The sequence below is a fragment of the Sphaerodactylus townsendi genome, linkage group LG05 (assembly GCF_021028975.2).
Source record: "Sphaerodactylus townsendi isolate TG3544 linkage group LG05, MPM_Stown_v2.3, whole genome shotgun sequence".
Lineage (NCBI taxonomy): Eukaryota > Metazoa > Chordata > Lepidosauria > Squamata > Sphaerodactylidae > Sphaerodactylus > Sphaerodactylus townsendi.
Window position 1 is genome coordinate 83,958,560 of NC_059429.1, and position 17,405 is coordinate 83,975,964.

The window sequence follows — 17,405 nt, forward strand, 5'->3', positions numbered from 1 at the left end:
GATGCAGTAAGTTAAAAAAAATTCCCCAGTAATAAGTCACACGCACCTCCCTCTGTGTTGTAGCAATATGCCGTGTAATGTCCTGAGCCAAACCCTTTCCCGTGATGCATCACCACAGCCGAGAGGTCATAGACAAAGGTCTCTTTGTCAAGAGAGGAGAGAGTGTCCCTGCAGCAGTAAGGTTCCATGTTTAATACCTGGTCAAAGAGGACATGGACCCCAATCTTCTCACGGTGATTACGTCCAGACCACCTGTAATACAAAGACATATAATCAAAAGGACTTTTACTGCAGAGGTTTGCAAACCTTTACTGCAGAGGTTTGCAGCAAAGCTATTTTGTAAACATTGAAGCACTGGACAGTGACAAGTGCTAAAATACTGTCAAAGTTACTGCAGTCCATAAAACAGTTGGTACTGCATATGGTATAAACAGAGAACCTATGAGTTTTATCCTGTGTGATAAATTTTGAAAACTGTTCAAATAATTCACAAAATTGTATTTTATTTTAAAATTATTTTAATATATAGATCAGGACATTCATACAATACAAACAATCCATTCTCTTTTTTCACCAAACTCATTTCAGTTTATTAATCTTTCCAGATTTGTTCCAGCTTACAAATATTATGACCTCTTAGTGCTTAAGCCATCTGGAAAAAAATACTTAATTTTCTTTATCCAGTATTTTAATTTACAAACTCTTGCCCAAAAAGAAGCTAGCAGCAGTTATACAGAGAGTAAAATAAATACAGTTTAGATTCAATAACAACTTAGAAGATCTCTATAGTTACTATAGCACCTAGTGGCACTTGACTAATATTCTAAGAAACTATTCATGATATATACTTTCTCCATTAGAAAAAGAATACAGTTCCAAGTTCTGCCTTCTTCCTTAGAACCATAAGATGGGGAGGGTACTCTTATTTGATTTCTATACATTTGTCTATTAAAACAAATCTTGCTTTTGGACATGAATGCAACCAAACAGTTTTTCCTACTAAAACAGTCCTATTGTACACCTGGGTCTAATAAAAGAATCTTCTTTTAAGAAAGTATTCAGAATCTGACAAAAATACCAAGAGAAAAAAATGCTCTAAAATGTAATGCCAGATGAAGCCAGAATTGAATTCCCATTTCTCATTAGTTTTACTGCAAAAGGTATATCACAAGGTGAGTTCAAAATGACAATCCCTTGGGAGAAATTGATCAGTTTACTCACTTTGGATATGATTTCCATCTAACTAACTGGCATTAGAATCAGATACATTGGAAGTAATTCTAAGACATGAGCTAAACAGCTGTTTCCCATGTGTCATTTTGTGGCTTCTAACATGAGACAGTAGTTATTTTGTTGTTACTACTTTTCATTTAGACTTACTTCATCAATGCTAGGTTCGTTATTCCCACATCCATGCCCCAAGGTGATGTCAGTGGGAGTTAATGCCAATTAAAAAAAGGGGGATCCCTTCACTGCCCTTCAGGGTCATGACTACTTGGAAACATTCCACCTTTCAAACATTTAAATTCATTTACAATGAAGAAAAATTAGCAGACTTCTAAAAGTTTTTTTAAATTGATATATGCATTCAGGCACTAATGCACACACATTATGAAGAAACAATACATTGAAAAACATCTGGTCAGAACTATTCTAAAGCGAAAAATGTTGTAGCTTCCTACTTTGCTTGCCAAACAGAATTCAAAAAGGGATATGAACTACTCATTTAATTATTTTCGAAGTATGAGGCTATCTATGAATGCCATTTACTGAAATATTTAATATGATGAGATTATAGCCATTTCACAGTTTTAACTATAAAAATGATCCCTCACCCCTCCATTCACCTGAATCGTTTAAGGTGCAGCCGGAGGACCTGAGGTAGTCTGTAGATCATTAACTGCTTTTTAGCTTCACTTAGGATAAGAGGTTTGGGAGAAGACTTCCGTCGTTTGCCTGCATAAAGGAGAAATGCAAAGAGTTTACTGGTTTCCTGTTTCCAGAGGAAGAACTGCATGTACAGTCTTCTCTTCACTTTTAACAAAAGCTAGGGTCTTACAGACAAATCTCTAACTTGGGTTTTTATTAGCAACTTTTAGTGAGCAAAACTGAACAGGAATTTGGAGGGAAATCAGATTTAGAGCTTACACATTGCCAGCAGGAAGTTTGCTTCTCACAACTGTTGACTATGAGCATCAAAAAGGGCTATCAGGAGGCTGGAGGATCCATGTGGATTAAAGCCAAACAATTAATGTGGCTGTGATGGAAAATAGAGATTTAAAAGTGCAAGTTGGTCAGTGGAACAAGGTGCTGTCACAACCGAGTGGGGGAAAACCTCCTAGGAGTGGGAAAGCACCCTGACTGGGAAAGTTGACCTGCACTCCAATTGTTGGAGCAACCAGTTGACTCAGAGAGGAAGGAGGTATCTCACTGAAAGGAAAAATTTTGTGAGCTTTAAATCCTGATTCCTGCAAGTTTATATCAAACCCCTTAACTGTGTTTAATTACTTTGAGGGAATTTCAGTCAGGGAGTGGATCTGACTTGAAATATACTGAATTCAGTTCACGGTGAAAAGCAGAAAATACATAGAAGAATTGGGAGTTTATTTGGTGGTCAAAGCTAAAGGTGGACTAGTAGTGAGACTTTCCACAGTTGACCATAAATAAAGAGAAGGGAATATATTGTCTGGGTACAAAATAATTCCTAAATCAGTTAGGAAGAGAATTGTACATACAGATGGAGTCCCAGTCTGGTGTATGAGTGAGGTATGAGTTACCTCAGCACGGAGATGTATGTGAAGTGGGTAGCTAACAGTGTCAAGGCTGTTTGTGTACTGTGCGAAAGGGTACCAGCCTGTTAGAACCCAAAGACAATGTAAATTCATTAGCCAGTAGCATATTAAAGAACTATCTTAAAGTAAAAACCTTTCATATCTACACAATTAAAGAAACGTATAGAGCTGAATTAAGAACTATGTTTGATATTTGAATATAGTTATATCTTGCCTGATTTCCATCCATTTGAAACATCTTCTAATTCCATCTAGTTTAATACACTTTACTTCTGTTTAACAAACCTGTCTCAGTCCTCTGGTGCCTTGAAAAGGGGATTCACCATAAGGGAAAACAGGCTCCCTTCATTTTTCTGAAGTTTACAGGGCCAAGCACCTCATACGATACCATCAAAACAGCTCAGTCTAGAAAAGGCAGGAAAACCTGCACAGTAGTTGCCAGTTGCCTGAGCCTGCCACAAATAGTTAAGAGGGGGAAGGGGCCTACCACAAGTGGTTGGCAACATTGGATACGTATTAAAACTCACATCTAAGTACTTCCACCAGTACAATAAAGTTTGGTGGTGGAGAATAAAATCAAATTGCTGTCAGAAATGGCACCCCTTTGTAAGAATCAAGCATGTGCTACATATATATTTAGTTGTAGGACAGCACATAGCCGCAAGTATCTCTATTGACTTCTTTGGAATATCTTCCCTTGTCTAGTAGCAAATATTGCAGAGGTGAAAGACTGATAGAAGCTCAAGAGGGAGAAAAGCTACAAGCTCTCAGAAAGCTGGGTTATTTTCCAAAATTGCCATTTTATTATTTTTCTAGGGATATTTTAAATGCATTCTTCCTCTTTATCACACATACTTTTATCCTGCCCTTCTTCCAAGGGATGCATATGGTTCTCCCTTTCCATTATTCAATCCTATTCTTCTTCCCATCTTATTCAGTCCCATTTTGAACTGTTATAGTAAGAAGTACATTCTGCATCTTTAAATCCGATTGCTTAAGCTTTTTCCTTAATAAGAGAAAAAAGATATATAGCACAACTCTAAACAGGTCTACCCCAAGAAAGTCTCTCTCAGCTCAGAAGGACTGTATTGTATTCTTATTCTGGAAAGGAGAGTCCCTTTCACCTAGTAAAATACTCCACATATTTTGATGATAGTGTTTCACTGACTGGTCCACTGATCCAGAACTATCTTGTTAATATGGACTGCAGAAGGATAGTAATAATAATTTGTACTAATAAAATTGCAGTTCAAAGCAGGACAACAGGGAGATCATGCTTGTGACAGGTAATTAAAAGCCAATTGGAACTCTACACTCAGAAATGGATTCTATCACCTTCAATTAGATTTCCTAAATATGTACAAGTAGTATGAAAGGAACCTGCTAAACAGACTTTCCAACTACTATGAAGAGAAGCCAGAGGAAAGAATATAACCCACTTCCAGCCAGAGCGCATCAGGCTCAAACAGGAACCTATCTCTCTGTTGTGTGGCTTACATGCATTTCACCAATTCCTCTTAATTCAGTTTATCTATGAAATTCCTTCCTGTGGAAAACTCTAGATATGAACAGAACCATAGTAATAGAACAGAACCATAGAACCATAATGACATGAACTACATGTAATATTTGAATATATGTGAATGGGAAATAGCACTTGTGTGGGGTCCTGATTTGTATTGAAAAGATGGAGCAGGGGAGTTAACCCACCTTTCCCAGTGGGCTCACTGATGAAAACAGACCCCAACCCCGCAGTTGTTATTAATACTGGGAAGGGGGCAGGGATGGAGACAGACACCCTAGGAAGGGTGATGGGATAGACACTTTTTTTTACCTCTTTTTCCCTTCCAGGGTTAACACTCCATGGGAGGCAGTTTCAAATTAGTGAAATCAAGCAAGGGGGAATGGTTAAAATCTGGTTTCATTCTTCACCCAATGGCTCTGATTTGAACTGTGACCTCCGTAGGGCTATTTCCCTTTTTAAACCACTAGAAAAATCTGCTCATAGATTTCCCTGAATCCTAACTATGTTGTCTCCCTGTGTACACTTACTAGTTAACAAACTAATCAATGTTTCTTATCAGACTGCAAATTAAAAGAACTTGTCAAACTATGGCATTTCCTCTCCTGAACCAAGCATCATGTAAAATGTTACGTTCATCTTCTCCACTGGCATATTTGCCCCTTGGCAGCTAGTATATTCAGCAGTCAAGGAATAAGAGGGGAAGTCCTCCTATGGATTAAAAACTGGTTGAAAAACAGGAAGCAAAGAGTGGGTGTAAATGGGAAGTTCTCACAATGGAGAGATGTAGGGAGTGGTGTCCTCCAAGGATCCGTTTTGGGACCAGTGCTCTTTAACTTATTCATAAATGACCTGGAAGTAGGGGTGGGTAGCGTGGTGGCCAAGTTTGCAGATGATACCAAATTATGTAGGGTGGTGAGAACCACAAAGGATTGCGAAGAGCTCCAAGCGGACCTTGATAAATTAGGTGAGTGGGCTAAGAAATGGAAAATGCAGTTCAATGTAGCTAAATGCAAAGTGATGCACATAGGGGCAAAAAATCCAGACTTCACATACAAGCTACAAGGGTCAGTGCTATCAGTCACAGACCAGGAAATGGATTTGGGCGTCTTAGTTGATAGTTCCATGGGAATGTCAACTCAATGCATGGCAACTGTGAAAAAGGCAAACTCTATGCTGGGGATCATTAGGAAAAGAATTGAGAATAAAACTGCAAGGATTGTCATGCCCTTATATAAAGCAGTGGTGTGACCACACTTGGAGTACTGTGTCCAGTTCTGGTCGCCGCATCTCAAAAAGGATATTGAGGAGATAGAAAAAATGCAGAGAAGGGCAACAAGGATGATTGAGGGACTGGAGCACCTTCCCTATGAGGAGAGGCTGCAGCGTTTGGGACTCTTTAGTTTGGAGAGGAGGCGGCTGAGGGGGGATATGATTGAAGTCTATAAAATTATGCATGGGGTAGAAAATGTTGACAGAGAGAAATTTTTCTCTTTCTCACAATACTAGAACCAGGGGGCATTCATTGAAAATGCTGGGGGGAAGAATTAGGACTAATAAAAGGAAACACTTCTTCACGCAACGTGTGATTGGTGTTTGGAATATGCTGCCACAGGAGGTGGTGATGGCCACTAACCTGGATAGCTTTAAAAAGGGCTTGGACAGATTTATGGAGGAGAAGTCGATTTATGGCTACCAATCTTGATCCTCTTTGATCTGAGATTGCAAATGCCTTAACAGACCAGGTGCTCGGGAGCAACAGCCGCAGAAGGCCATTGCTTTTACATCCTGCATGTGAGCTCCCAAAGGCACCTGGTGGGCCACTGCGAGTAGTAGAGAGCTGGACTAGATGGACTCTGGTCTGATCCAGCTGGCTTGTTCTTATGTTCTTATATTAACTTGGGTGTTTTCTATACTTGTTTAAAATGTTTCCTGCTGCCAAATGCTGGGGTTTTTTTTTGGTATTCCACATCTCTCCCCCTTAGGTTCTAGAAACATTTCCGCTTTACTTTCCCTCTGCTATTTTTACAAAGATTTTTACCAGTGTCTTTTCTGAACCTTTTTTGTGCCAACTTTCCTTGAGCGTGCAATCATATTCATTTGTTGTTTATTTCTCCAGCCCACCAAGCACCTGGTCCCTATCCATGGCCTCCTGTAGTCACTGAATCTTCCCCTCAGCCATTTTCCTTGGTTGGCCATTTCCCTCCCATTCCCTCCTCCCATTTCCCCACTTGCATTAAAAAAATCAGTGTAAGATTAGCAATAGGGTCCTGGTGTTAATGAGTAAGGGCTATGATAACATTCCTGCTGCTATGGAAAAAGGCTAGGGATTTCTGAATCTCTATTGGTCTTTCTCATGGGTGCTTGAATCCATTTCACTACAGATTGACTTTAACCTCACATGAAAAAGCATCCTGAAGCCATAATAGGAATGTGAATGGGAACCCAACCAAATATGTTGCAAATTCACATAACCTTCCAAACACTGCTCAATACAAGGCTATACAATGCTTTAAATTCTGGCATCTCACCCATTATCTCCAACCTGCACACTGTTGTTTTCTCAAGCAAATAAAATAAATAAGGCTATAATTAGATATGGAGAAAATATGGAACTCCTTCCTAAGCTCTTTCAAACATTCCAATTCTGATAATCTTCAAAAATTATTTCCAAATTTTGCAACAACTTGTAATGTGCTCTTCTAATTGACCCAAACCATATTTGAGGATGGCAAGAGTTCTTAAACACTTTCCCCACTTGAATCCTCAGTTAGTTCTGTTGGGGGGGAGGGATCTACAAACAGAATCAAAACCTGGCAATCTAGTAGACAAAACAAAAATCAAGTGGTCCTTTAAAGACTAACATCACAGTATTTCAGCATGAGCATTCATGAGCCCACGTCACATATGTGAAGGGGAAGCGCATACTGGGAATAATCCTTATGAAGAAAATTATCCAGTTAAGCATTTACTAGAGTTCTGCAAATTATGTTATTTGCTGGCTGTGATTTTTTAAAGCACACACCCTTGGATCTTATACTTCCCTTTCCAAATGTACAGCCATGTTTTTCTGTGTAAAGGCAGTGCTCTACTATAGAATGCCTTCCTCTGGCACTAGGTGCTTTCTACTTACACAACAGGCTCATCTTACATAAGCAGAAACAGTCTAGCACTAAAGGAATGTCCTCTATAATGGACTACCACCTCTGGAACAGAAGGCACAGGGCCTGAGCCACAGTTCAGGACAGCCTGTTTATAATCATGAGTGTTAAAAGTGTTAAACTTTGGCATTTCCACAGATGGTAGAATTTCTGTGTCTGTCATTACTCAGGAGACATTATTGCCTTCTCCTCAGAGTGTCCCCTGTTTACAGTCAGAACATGATGCTATAGAACAGGCGCTTCCCTTATGGAGAAACTGGTTTCTGACAAGGTCTTGTTTAGGTCTGTGAATCTAATCCTCCTAGACAGGGAAACTTTACCATTTCAGCCATCTGGCAAAAAAGAAGAAGATAGATTTCTTTACTTCCCTGGTTTGGGGATCGGGTGGGAGAGCACAAGAAAGAGAGCCTTCTGTATTAAATATAAAAGCAATAAAAAATTCAGAGAGGATGAAACCATCCTGGGCGGCAAAAAGTATTTTTAAACAGTACTCAGCATCAGAATTATACAACAATACTGAATATGTATTCAACACTGGGAGCCATTTGTCAAGTAACTTTATCTGTTGCCCAGCAATTCAAACTTCATGCAGCAAGCACCTATGCCTACATATAAGAATACAGGAACACTTCTCACCAGTCACAATGGACAACTAAACCTGCAGCAAATTCAACAGTCCTGCACTTACTGTTGCACTGGTCACACGCATATATCCTCCCTTCCAAAGCTTCTGTTTCTGTGAATTTGGCCAACATTTCAGTCAGCATGCACTCTGTCTGATTAACAGGGACAATCCCTTTGTTGATGGAGTGATAGCGTTCAGGAAATTCCAGGGAAAGATCCCAGAAGGGCTCCACAGTGTTGGATTTATAGTTACACGTTATACAGGTGACCTAGAAAGGAAAGATTTGTACAGTAAGATATGTATTTCTATAGAAACATTCTCACAAAACCCTAAGGCCAAGGGACAAGACCAGGGCAACATGGCTGGTACTACACTGACCCTCTGGACCAGATTCTATAATCATTATGCTTAGGAATTCTCCTAAGAGATTATGCTTAGGAAGAATTCTCAGATAAGATGCATCATTATGCACACTTCCTGTGCATAGTTCTCTAATGTAAGAACAAATTTGGTCATGCTACCTGGCTACTACTAATGGCTTCATCTTCGTTCAAATGGACAATTTTCCATTTGAATTACTTGTTTAAAATTGAAGCATATCTAAAGCTGTAAATTTTTAAAAATCAGACCCCGTAAAACACCAACATAATTTACTAATGTATTTCTATAAACACTCTTTTGATCTTTCTTCATCAGTATAACACATAGGAGAATTAAGTTCTTCAGTTCACTTATACACTCTAGTACATTTCAGAACATATATTACCACTATTACAGTGAATACTGAAAGACAAGAGGCCTCTAATACCTAAATGTATCTCTGCCTCATTCTGTTTCAACCAATTAGCAATGTAGTTTGCTTAAACCAAATGGAAATAATCAAATGTGCATAATCAGGGTGAAATAAAAATGGTGCCAAGTTTACCGGATGTAATTAGAATACCTTGTCCATAAGTGGTTTTTTTTAAATTAAGAAGTCATCAAGATATTTCAAGCAATATTCTAATTAGACACATTAAACAGAGTAAGAATTCTCACATTATACTGCTAGCAATTTGATTTACTGAGTCAAAACAAGCAGCTGGGGAAAGGTAAATTTCAAAGCAGTTAAAGACTGCGAAAAAACCCATCAGCCCTCCGTTCAATCTCAATTACTGCCAGAGGATGTGGCAATGGCCACAGGCATAGGCAGCTTTAAAAGGGGATTAGACAGATTCTTGAGGTATAGGTCTATTAGTTGGAACTAGCACTGGTGACAAAAGGGAACTTCCATGTTCAGTTGCAGTAAAACTCTGAATCGCAGTGCCAGGAATTGTCATCAGGGGAAGGCCTCAGCCTCTATTCCCTGTTGCTGGATCTCCTGGGAACTGGATGGCCACTGTGTGAGACACAATGCTGGACTGGATGGACCACTGGCCTGATCCAGTAAGACTCTTACGTTCATTCTCAAATCCACCTGCAACTGCTTTGCATTTTAAAAAATCTTATTAGGAAGAAGAATTAGAGCTATTTGTAACATGCAGTTGGGCCCTTACTAATCCCATTTGAAGCATATGCTTAAAAAAGCCAATTTCCCTTAAAGACACACACCATCAGAAATACACATTTAATAGCTGGGCATGACCCAGTAAAGACTCTGAGATTGAGTAACATGCATACCTGACTGAGTAGCTGCCCATGAAAAATGGTATTCACCACCTTCAGGACCTGCTTCGTGAGTTTCCTCTGTGAAAAAGGGATGAGGATCCTGCGCTTTGTTCCTTCCGATTCAAGCTCCTGCTGCACTTTGTCTAACAATTCACAGAGAAATTCCTGAGCATCTTGCTGGTCATAACCTCGAAACGCTGGAATGAGACTCCACACAGAGTGCAGCATAGCAAAGGGAGAAACTGAAGCCCACTTCCCAGACCACATGACTCTGAAGAGTGTATGCAGTTCATGACAAAGAGAGATGTGCTTTGAACTTGGCTCCTTGGGCTGTGTTAGTTCTAAACTTTTGTTTATTGAAGACCCACCATTTAAGCCAGCTGGCAGGCTCTGCCTGCCACATGACCCCAGTTGATCATTCCTCCCTGACTCAGCAGGAACAGGCCCACTGATCAACTTTCCAGACATTCTTGATTTCCCATTCACCGTCTTAGCTAAGAGTTCCTCAGTTTCACAAAGGTCCAGCGTCAAAAAACATTCTCTGAACTTCTGGAGGTGACTTAATACTTGAAGGATAGAGTTCATGTAGCACGTATTTCCTAGGTTTTTTAGTCCAGTCACACCAGGAGTCACAAGGGGCTTCCGCCGGATGGAATAGAACTGTTTAAATTTGCTACTCTGCATTTGTCTTGAGGTAGGGGAACTTGCTTCCATATCTCTGAATTTCCGAGGAATCAGATTCTCTCTGCGAATGTGCGATAAAAGCCTAGCGCTCTTTCTCGGAGGAGTGTTTGCCAGCTCCTCCAACAATCTCCGCTTCATCTCTTGACGCCGCTGCCTAGCTACTTCTTTCTTCCTCTCCAATTCTTCCATTTGCTTTTTTTGTTCTAGTTTTAGCTGGCCTCTAGAACTCTTATCAAACCAGGTCCGCAGCGCTTTTGCGAGCAACGATTGCCGTCTGTACCAGAGAGCTGTAAGCATCTGAGGCTGTCCCTGAGGAGCCCTCTGATGGCTGTATACATCCTCACCCAAAGCCATTGACCGCAGCGTCCTACCACTTCTTGCTGATGGATCATGCTTTTGACTTTTAATTGCAGACAGAGAACTCCTAAGTAATTTCAAGTCACCCTCGGGATTATCATTCAATACATAGTCTTCACAAAGGTAACAAAACACATAGAGATCATTAACTTCCATAGCCAAAGGATGCCGGGTCTCTTCAAAGTGTTTAAGTGCATGGTCCTCAATATATCTTCCACAGGCCACATGGGAGCATTTCAGGCAAGCCCAAATGGATTCTGTGGTATTGCAGTCCATGCAGTGCCACTTCTGTGGGTTCAAAATTGAGTGGTCTTGGGCGAGTCGTAGCCGCCCAACATGTTTGCATCTATCCATGTCTTACATAAGGCTCCGCTGCTTTAACCTTGTAAAGTAGACAGAAGATGACTTAGGTACTGCATACATTAAAAATACAGCAATACAGAAATGCCATGCAAGAAACTTACATCACATCCCAGATTCTTGCATTTTCATTCCATTAATTTAAGTTTGGGGATAGGCAAATATATTTTATAAGACTGAACATACTGAACTAGACAAATTCTAAAGACATAAACTAAGGCCCCTTCCGCACACGCAAAATAACGCGTTTTCAAACCACTTTCACAACTGTTTGCAAGTGGATTTTGCCATTCCGCACAGCTTCAAAGAGCACTGAAAGCAGTTTGAAAGTGAATTATTCTGCATGTGCGGAATGAGCCTAGCAGAAACTTTCCCAACTCCCATTCCTTATAGAGAGGGGAAGTAGAAGATAGCTAGTTCACCATCTTTCATTTGATCTTTTGACTACATGCAAAAGGTTAAAAAACCCAGGAATTGCAAAAAAAAAATTCTTGTAGAGGGAGCCAGCTTCCTCCTACCTTAGCAACATGCAACAGATATACATACCAAGGTTTAAATGTTAATTTAGTTGTTAGTTCTTCTATGAACGTACATTTATTCATTTACGTATTAATTCATCACCTTTTTTATTTACACAATCAGCTGAGTTGCTAAATTGCCCCAGGTGCATGTATTTGTAGGTGTTGCTACATATCAGGTGCTCAACCTATCAGCATTGTGCACATGTAGATAAACAGAGCTGGTTTACCCTGGGGAACAAATAATCTTTTTCTCTAGAACACAGAATGGTCCAACTGCTGAAGCAAAGCTTGGTTTATACACACTACATGGCTCTATATCAGGGTAGTTATTTTGCTGTGCAAAAAATCACATAAAATTCAGTTTTGTTCAAGTTGTTGTAATATCAGGGAAAAGGAAAGCTTAAGTGAAATATTCAGATTTGTGTCTGTTTCACTCATGTTGACCAACATGTAGCTCTTTTTAAAAAGCTGAAGACAGTATTAACTCACTGCACTTAAATATGAAGACTGCTTAAGTTAAATTTTGTGCAAATTTTATTCAGAAGGTGTTAACAAAATCAAAATATGTCCAAATCTACATTTTTTTAAAAAGTCAGCGTGCTTTTGGGAGTTTTTATTTAAATTTCAAAGAGCAGCATAGTAGTGAGAGAAGTGATATAAGTAAAGGATCCAAAATTATTGAAGACTATAAAGAAAGATAAATTAGTCATTTAAGGAACAAAACTGCACAATTAAACACTGTTTTCATGTTTACAGTAACATATATCCACAAACACTTCTGCTAGAAATTTGCTTTTTTTAAAAACTGAAAACTGCTCAGAATTCTACACAAACACATGGGAAAACTCAATCATTTCTGGTTAATAAAGACAACATTCCTCTGTTTTCTTCCTCGAAAGTGTCTGCCTGCAGTTGTAACCACCATGGGAAAAGCCATGATGCTGAACTACTCATAGTTACCATAGAAGCAGTTTACAAAGGGGTCCTGAAGATGCCTTCACCACTACAATGTTGTTTTACAGGGCTACTCCCCCTCCCCTTCAGTGAGGTAACTGGCAAGGGAACCAAAGGAAGGGGCAAATCTCCTCCTCTAGCCTTTTGGGGGGTCCATACCTTTGGCCCCCCTGAACCACCAAACTTGGGTGGTATCATCAGGACAGTCTTTGGGTGATACCCTGAAAGTTTGGTGCTGCTAGCTTTAAAATTGCACCCCCTGCAGGCCAGAATGCAAAAAACCCACCAAAAATACAAAAAAATCAGACGGACCCGAATTTTCCGGGTATACCGGAATATTCGGGTATATCTGAATATGTTATTTGCCTTATTTGGGCATACAGATAATTTTATGCCTGAATAAATCTGAATGCGAATTTTACCAAATTTCTAGGGTACTGACCAAGCCTAGTGCTGCCTCCCCTATTTCTCTTGGTGGGTCAATGGCGGTTTGGGGAGGATTTTAACCTCCCCTCCCCTGAAAAAAACCACTTTCCAGATTTTCCTGAAAACATGAAAGATCCTCCAAGGTTGCTGAAAAATCTCCCCAGTGTCTACATAGGCCTGATTGGTGGATTAAGTTTCTGTAGATGGGTCCACGTGAACTATTAGATATATTGATATATAAATATCCTATTGTGCCACCATTTATTTTTAATGGTCTTTTAAGGAATCTGACATCTTTATTAGTCTGTATTTAAAACTTCATAAAAATAATTGGTCTAATCTTAATTTTCCATGTTAATGAAAATTATCAAAATCTAGGCAACAAACACTTGAGGTTAGGCTGCAATAAACTATGTATCTGCAGCATGAATGGAAAAACATTTGTAACTTCAGTTTCCTCTAAACAGGATTTGCCAACACAAGGTTGTGATAATCACAAGTTTTCCTGATGACTTGCCTTTACATTTTAATATTTTTATATCCAATGCAAACAAGCAGAACCCTACAAGAAGATAGTAAGTGGTCTCCTTTATGCCATCAGTAACTTGATTAAAATATAGGGATACAGACCCAGTAGGATATAATTATACATTTCATACTACTTCTTAAGAGAATAAAAGAAATTAGTTCAAATGAAAAGCCCTGAATGTATATGCATAAGCTCCATTAGCATATGAGATGCTTTGCTCTGCAGTTGCTGACAAAGCAAAAAGAACTTGTGCTTCTCAGTCTGTATTGTAGAATGTGTCCACATGAGAGATAAATTACAAGCCACATATTCATAACATGAGACAATACTTACCGATTCATGTTTAAATATTGTCGCAACTCAATGACCAGAGGCCGGAACATCCCCATTTTAGTCAATAGGAGGTTCAACAGTTCTTGAGAAATTTAATTATATCTTAGATCTTCATCAGAAACGACAGTGCAGCACAAAAGCCCTAAAAAGAAAATATGCCTATGAAATAAACATAAATAATCCTCTAACTTTAGAACATGAACTCTTCTTCTGAGTACTGTGGAGAATACATTTTAAATGATGAACCAACACCGCATCCTGAACAACTAATGGGAAAAGGCACCCCAATTTCCTTTTCTCTCCTGATTATCATGCATTAGAACGGGGCATGACAAATTGCAGAAGCCAGGTTCCATGGTGCCTAGTATTTTCAGCAATGGTTTTACTACAGCATCACTCAGAAGAGCTGAATTTAACCAGTTTTTCCACTGGTGGAAAAGGAAGGAAGGAGCCCCCTTTTACCACCAAAAAAGGGTTTGCATCAAAATATTTTGTTGTACAATATAACATGAAATGTCCGTGAGTTTCTTATAACTGTTTATATGTAAACTTAACTACATACCATTCAAAAATAATGAACGAACTCATATCATAACCAGTTGTTTTCTATACTGCCTAAAATATTTTTTAAATTCTGGGGCTTCTTAAAGCACAATGAAATTCTCTTGCTAAACAACCTTGCTGTTTAATTTATATTTGTTGTGAGCAACTGCTGCTTAAGTTTTAACGGGTTTAACGGGCTTAAGTTTTATGTTGTTTTGAGTTGTTGTTTGGAGAACAGCCATTTTGTGAGCCGCCTCGAGCCCTTCGGTGAAGAGGCGGCCTATAAGTTTAATTAATTAATTAATTAATTAATTAATTAATTAATAGACATTGGGAAGAAATTAGGTTAGGTTTTGAGAATAGGTTTTTTTTCCATTGTGGTGATGACAACTTACCCCTATATTTATGTATACACTACAACACTTTTGACATAGCTTTAATGCAATTATAAGAAATTGTGAAGATCAGGATTAGACTGTGAAGCAGCAATAATTACAAATTTTGGTGGTTAAAATGAAAAAAAAAACACTTTAAGATTGAAAAATTAATCTGGCTCCAAAAATGTTGGCTGATTCTAAGATTAAACGAGAATTTGGATCCTGCCTTAGTATATTAGTAATCATCTTAGGATAGATAATTTATCCTATTTCTTCTAATAAACAGAAATGCAAAGCAATTTTTTTTAAATCACAAGAAGTCTCCACATCTTCTCCCCTCTTCCTCCTCTCCTTCCTTCCACCAGCAAACCTTATTTTTCCCCTCCCTGTCTTCAGTTTTCCCACCCCAACCCCACCTGGAAGCTGGCCAAGTTGTACAGTGCTGCCCCCCAGGCCCAGCAGCATGGTGGGATACCTGCAATGAATTGTGAGGATTTCCACACATGCCCCGGTATCCCTGTCCCCACAGGGATATTTCTTCCACCTGTCCTCCCAGCAGCAAATCAAAGGGTTAGAAGGAAAACATAATTAGAGTCTCAAAGTCAGATGTTCAAACTGGACTCAGAAAAAGCACTAGATATTGTATTGCAAATTTACTTTGGTTACTCCAGAGGTGGGATGCAGCCTATTTGCACCTATTCGGTAGAACCGGTTACTAACATTTTCTCAGTTCGGAGAACCGATTATTAATGATTAACTCTACTTGGGACAAAGGGGTAATCTGTGTCCCTGGGTACAACAAATCTCGTCAAGTGGGGGATGCAAAATCGCCCCCCAGGGCCCCCATGGCACCCCCCAAATGTGTATGAACTGTATGAAATAATAGAATATATAGTAATTCTATTTTTTTGTTCATTGGTATAAAGGTTGGGAAAGTATTATAGGTAAAGATTTTTCATTTTCTTTTTTTCCCTTGAAATGTATATTGGAAATAGAGGAGTTTAAACTACTCTTTTAGATTAAGGATTTTGGATCTCCCCCTCTATTAGTTTTCTTTCAAGTGGAATAGATAAAGTAGTTACAGGAATCTGAAGGGGAAGTAGAAAGTAGGGAGGGAGGGAGGGAAATATGGGAAGGAGAGAGGCAATATAGGATGTTTTAGTTGGGGGGGGGGGGTTGAGAGAGATAGACAATTAGATATGTTTGTAATATGTTAACAATTGTAAACAGTTTTTGGTTTCTCTCCTTACTAATGTTATTATTTAAAATCAATCAATATAATTATATAAAAAAGAAATAATACACTACCTTTTGATATATTTCTTTTTTAATACTTTAAACAGTCATTATTTGAATCTAGAGGTGGGGCGAAGGGGAACTGCACCTGGGTTGCACGCACCCTACGTCCTTGCCACAGCCCCGCCCAGGAATGCCCCACTTCCGGAATGCCTGGCCATGCCCCTGTCATGCCCTGCCCCGCCCCATTGGCGCTACCCCACTGTTTGAATCCCACCACCATTGGAATCTGTTACTAAAATGTTTGAATCCCACCACTGCTGCCAACCTCCAGGAGGAGCATGCGCCATATGTTTCAACGGGGAGGGTGGAACACAAAACTTATGAGCCTGTCTACTTTGGCCCTGAGACTGCAACCCAAAGACCGATTTTTTTTGATATAACAGCAGACTCTTGAGATTTAAAAGCAGTTTACCCTGTAACATGCATAGGTAGAGGGACTGCTGTTTAAAAAACACGAACTCCAAGTCCCTGATGGACACACAGAAAAGTACCAATAGGTATAAAAACCAACTTTTTTTTCTTCTTCAAAATGAATTTATTTCCATCTTTGCTGCTCATTCTAACAGTTTGAAACAATTTAGTAGATGTTGTATGTAGAAACAGAAGACACATACACACATTATTTAAAAAACAACAACAATTTCCGTGGGATATCATGGCAGAAGAAGTGTTTTTTGGAAACAGGAATCTCTGGCAGTCTTTGCAAAGCCCCTTTCCAGTGTTTAAAAACCACAGAGCAGGGGTCCCCACCATCTTTGAGCCTGCAGGCACATTTGGAATTTTTGACACAGCATGATGGGTACTGCAATAAAATGGCTGTCACGAAATGGTTTCTGCAGGACACAACCAGCCACAAAATGATTGTTACAGCCTTACTTCAGTAACTCAGTGCAGATCCTTGTGCTGTGGTGGCAACAGCAGCCAAAGCAGTATTTTAAAAAATCTGCACAGACAATTAAAACTCCAGTAGTCAATCAAAAGCCTTGCTCACAGCAAACATGGAGACTCATAGTATAGACTATTTCTACTAGTAGTAATAGCCCAGTAACTATCTCTAATTTCCTTATTTTTCTCCATGTTTTGATTAGGTATTCAGAGTCTTAACCAAAGAAATACCATTAATAATCTTACCCATTCTGTTTTTACTTTTGGCACTCTCATTTAATGTTAATAAAAATTACATACATGAATAACTATTATGAATGTATATTTCTTAAGATTTATATAAAAGATTTGCAACAAAATGTGCATGTTCGATAAGAATGTCTGTGTAAT

General features: G+C 39.1%; 1 protein-coding gene across 5 annotated transcripts in view; it reads right to left on the reverse strand.

Annotated features, from left to right (window-relative positions):
• The window catches only part of USP49 (ubiquitin specific peptidase 49), a 67,005-nt gene that overhangs the window by 8,826 nt on the left and 40,774 nt on the right, over positions 1 to 17,405 (reverse strand). For all 5 annotated transcript variants that reach the window (XM_048496167.1, XM_048496168.1, XM_048496170.1 and 2 more), the window contains 5 exons: positions 13,912 to 14,053; positions 9,760 to 11,170; positions 8,164 to 8,368; positions 1,848 to 1,956; positions 47 to 252 (listed from right to left, as the gene is read on the reverse strand). In XM_048496167.1, coding sequence (XP_048352124.1) covers positions 47 to 252; positions 1,848 to 1,956; positions 8,164 to 8,368; positions 9,760 to 11,142 — 1,903 coding nt within the window. In that variant the 5' untranslated portion in view covers positions 11,143 to 11,170; positions 13,912 to 14,053. The remainder of the gene's footprint in view (positions 1 to 46; positions 253 to 1,847; positions 1,957 to 8,163; positions 8,369 to 9,759; positions 11,171 to 13,911; positions 14,054 to 17,405) is intronic.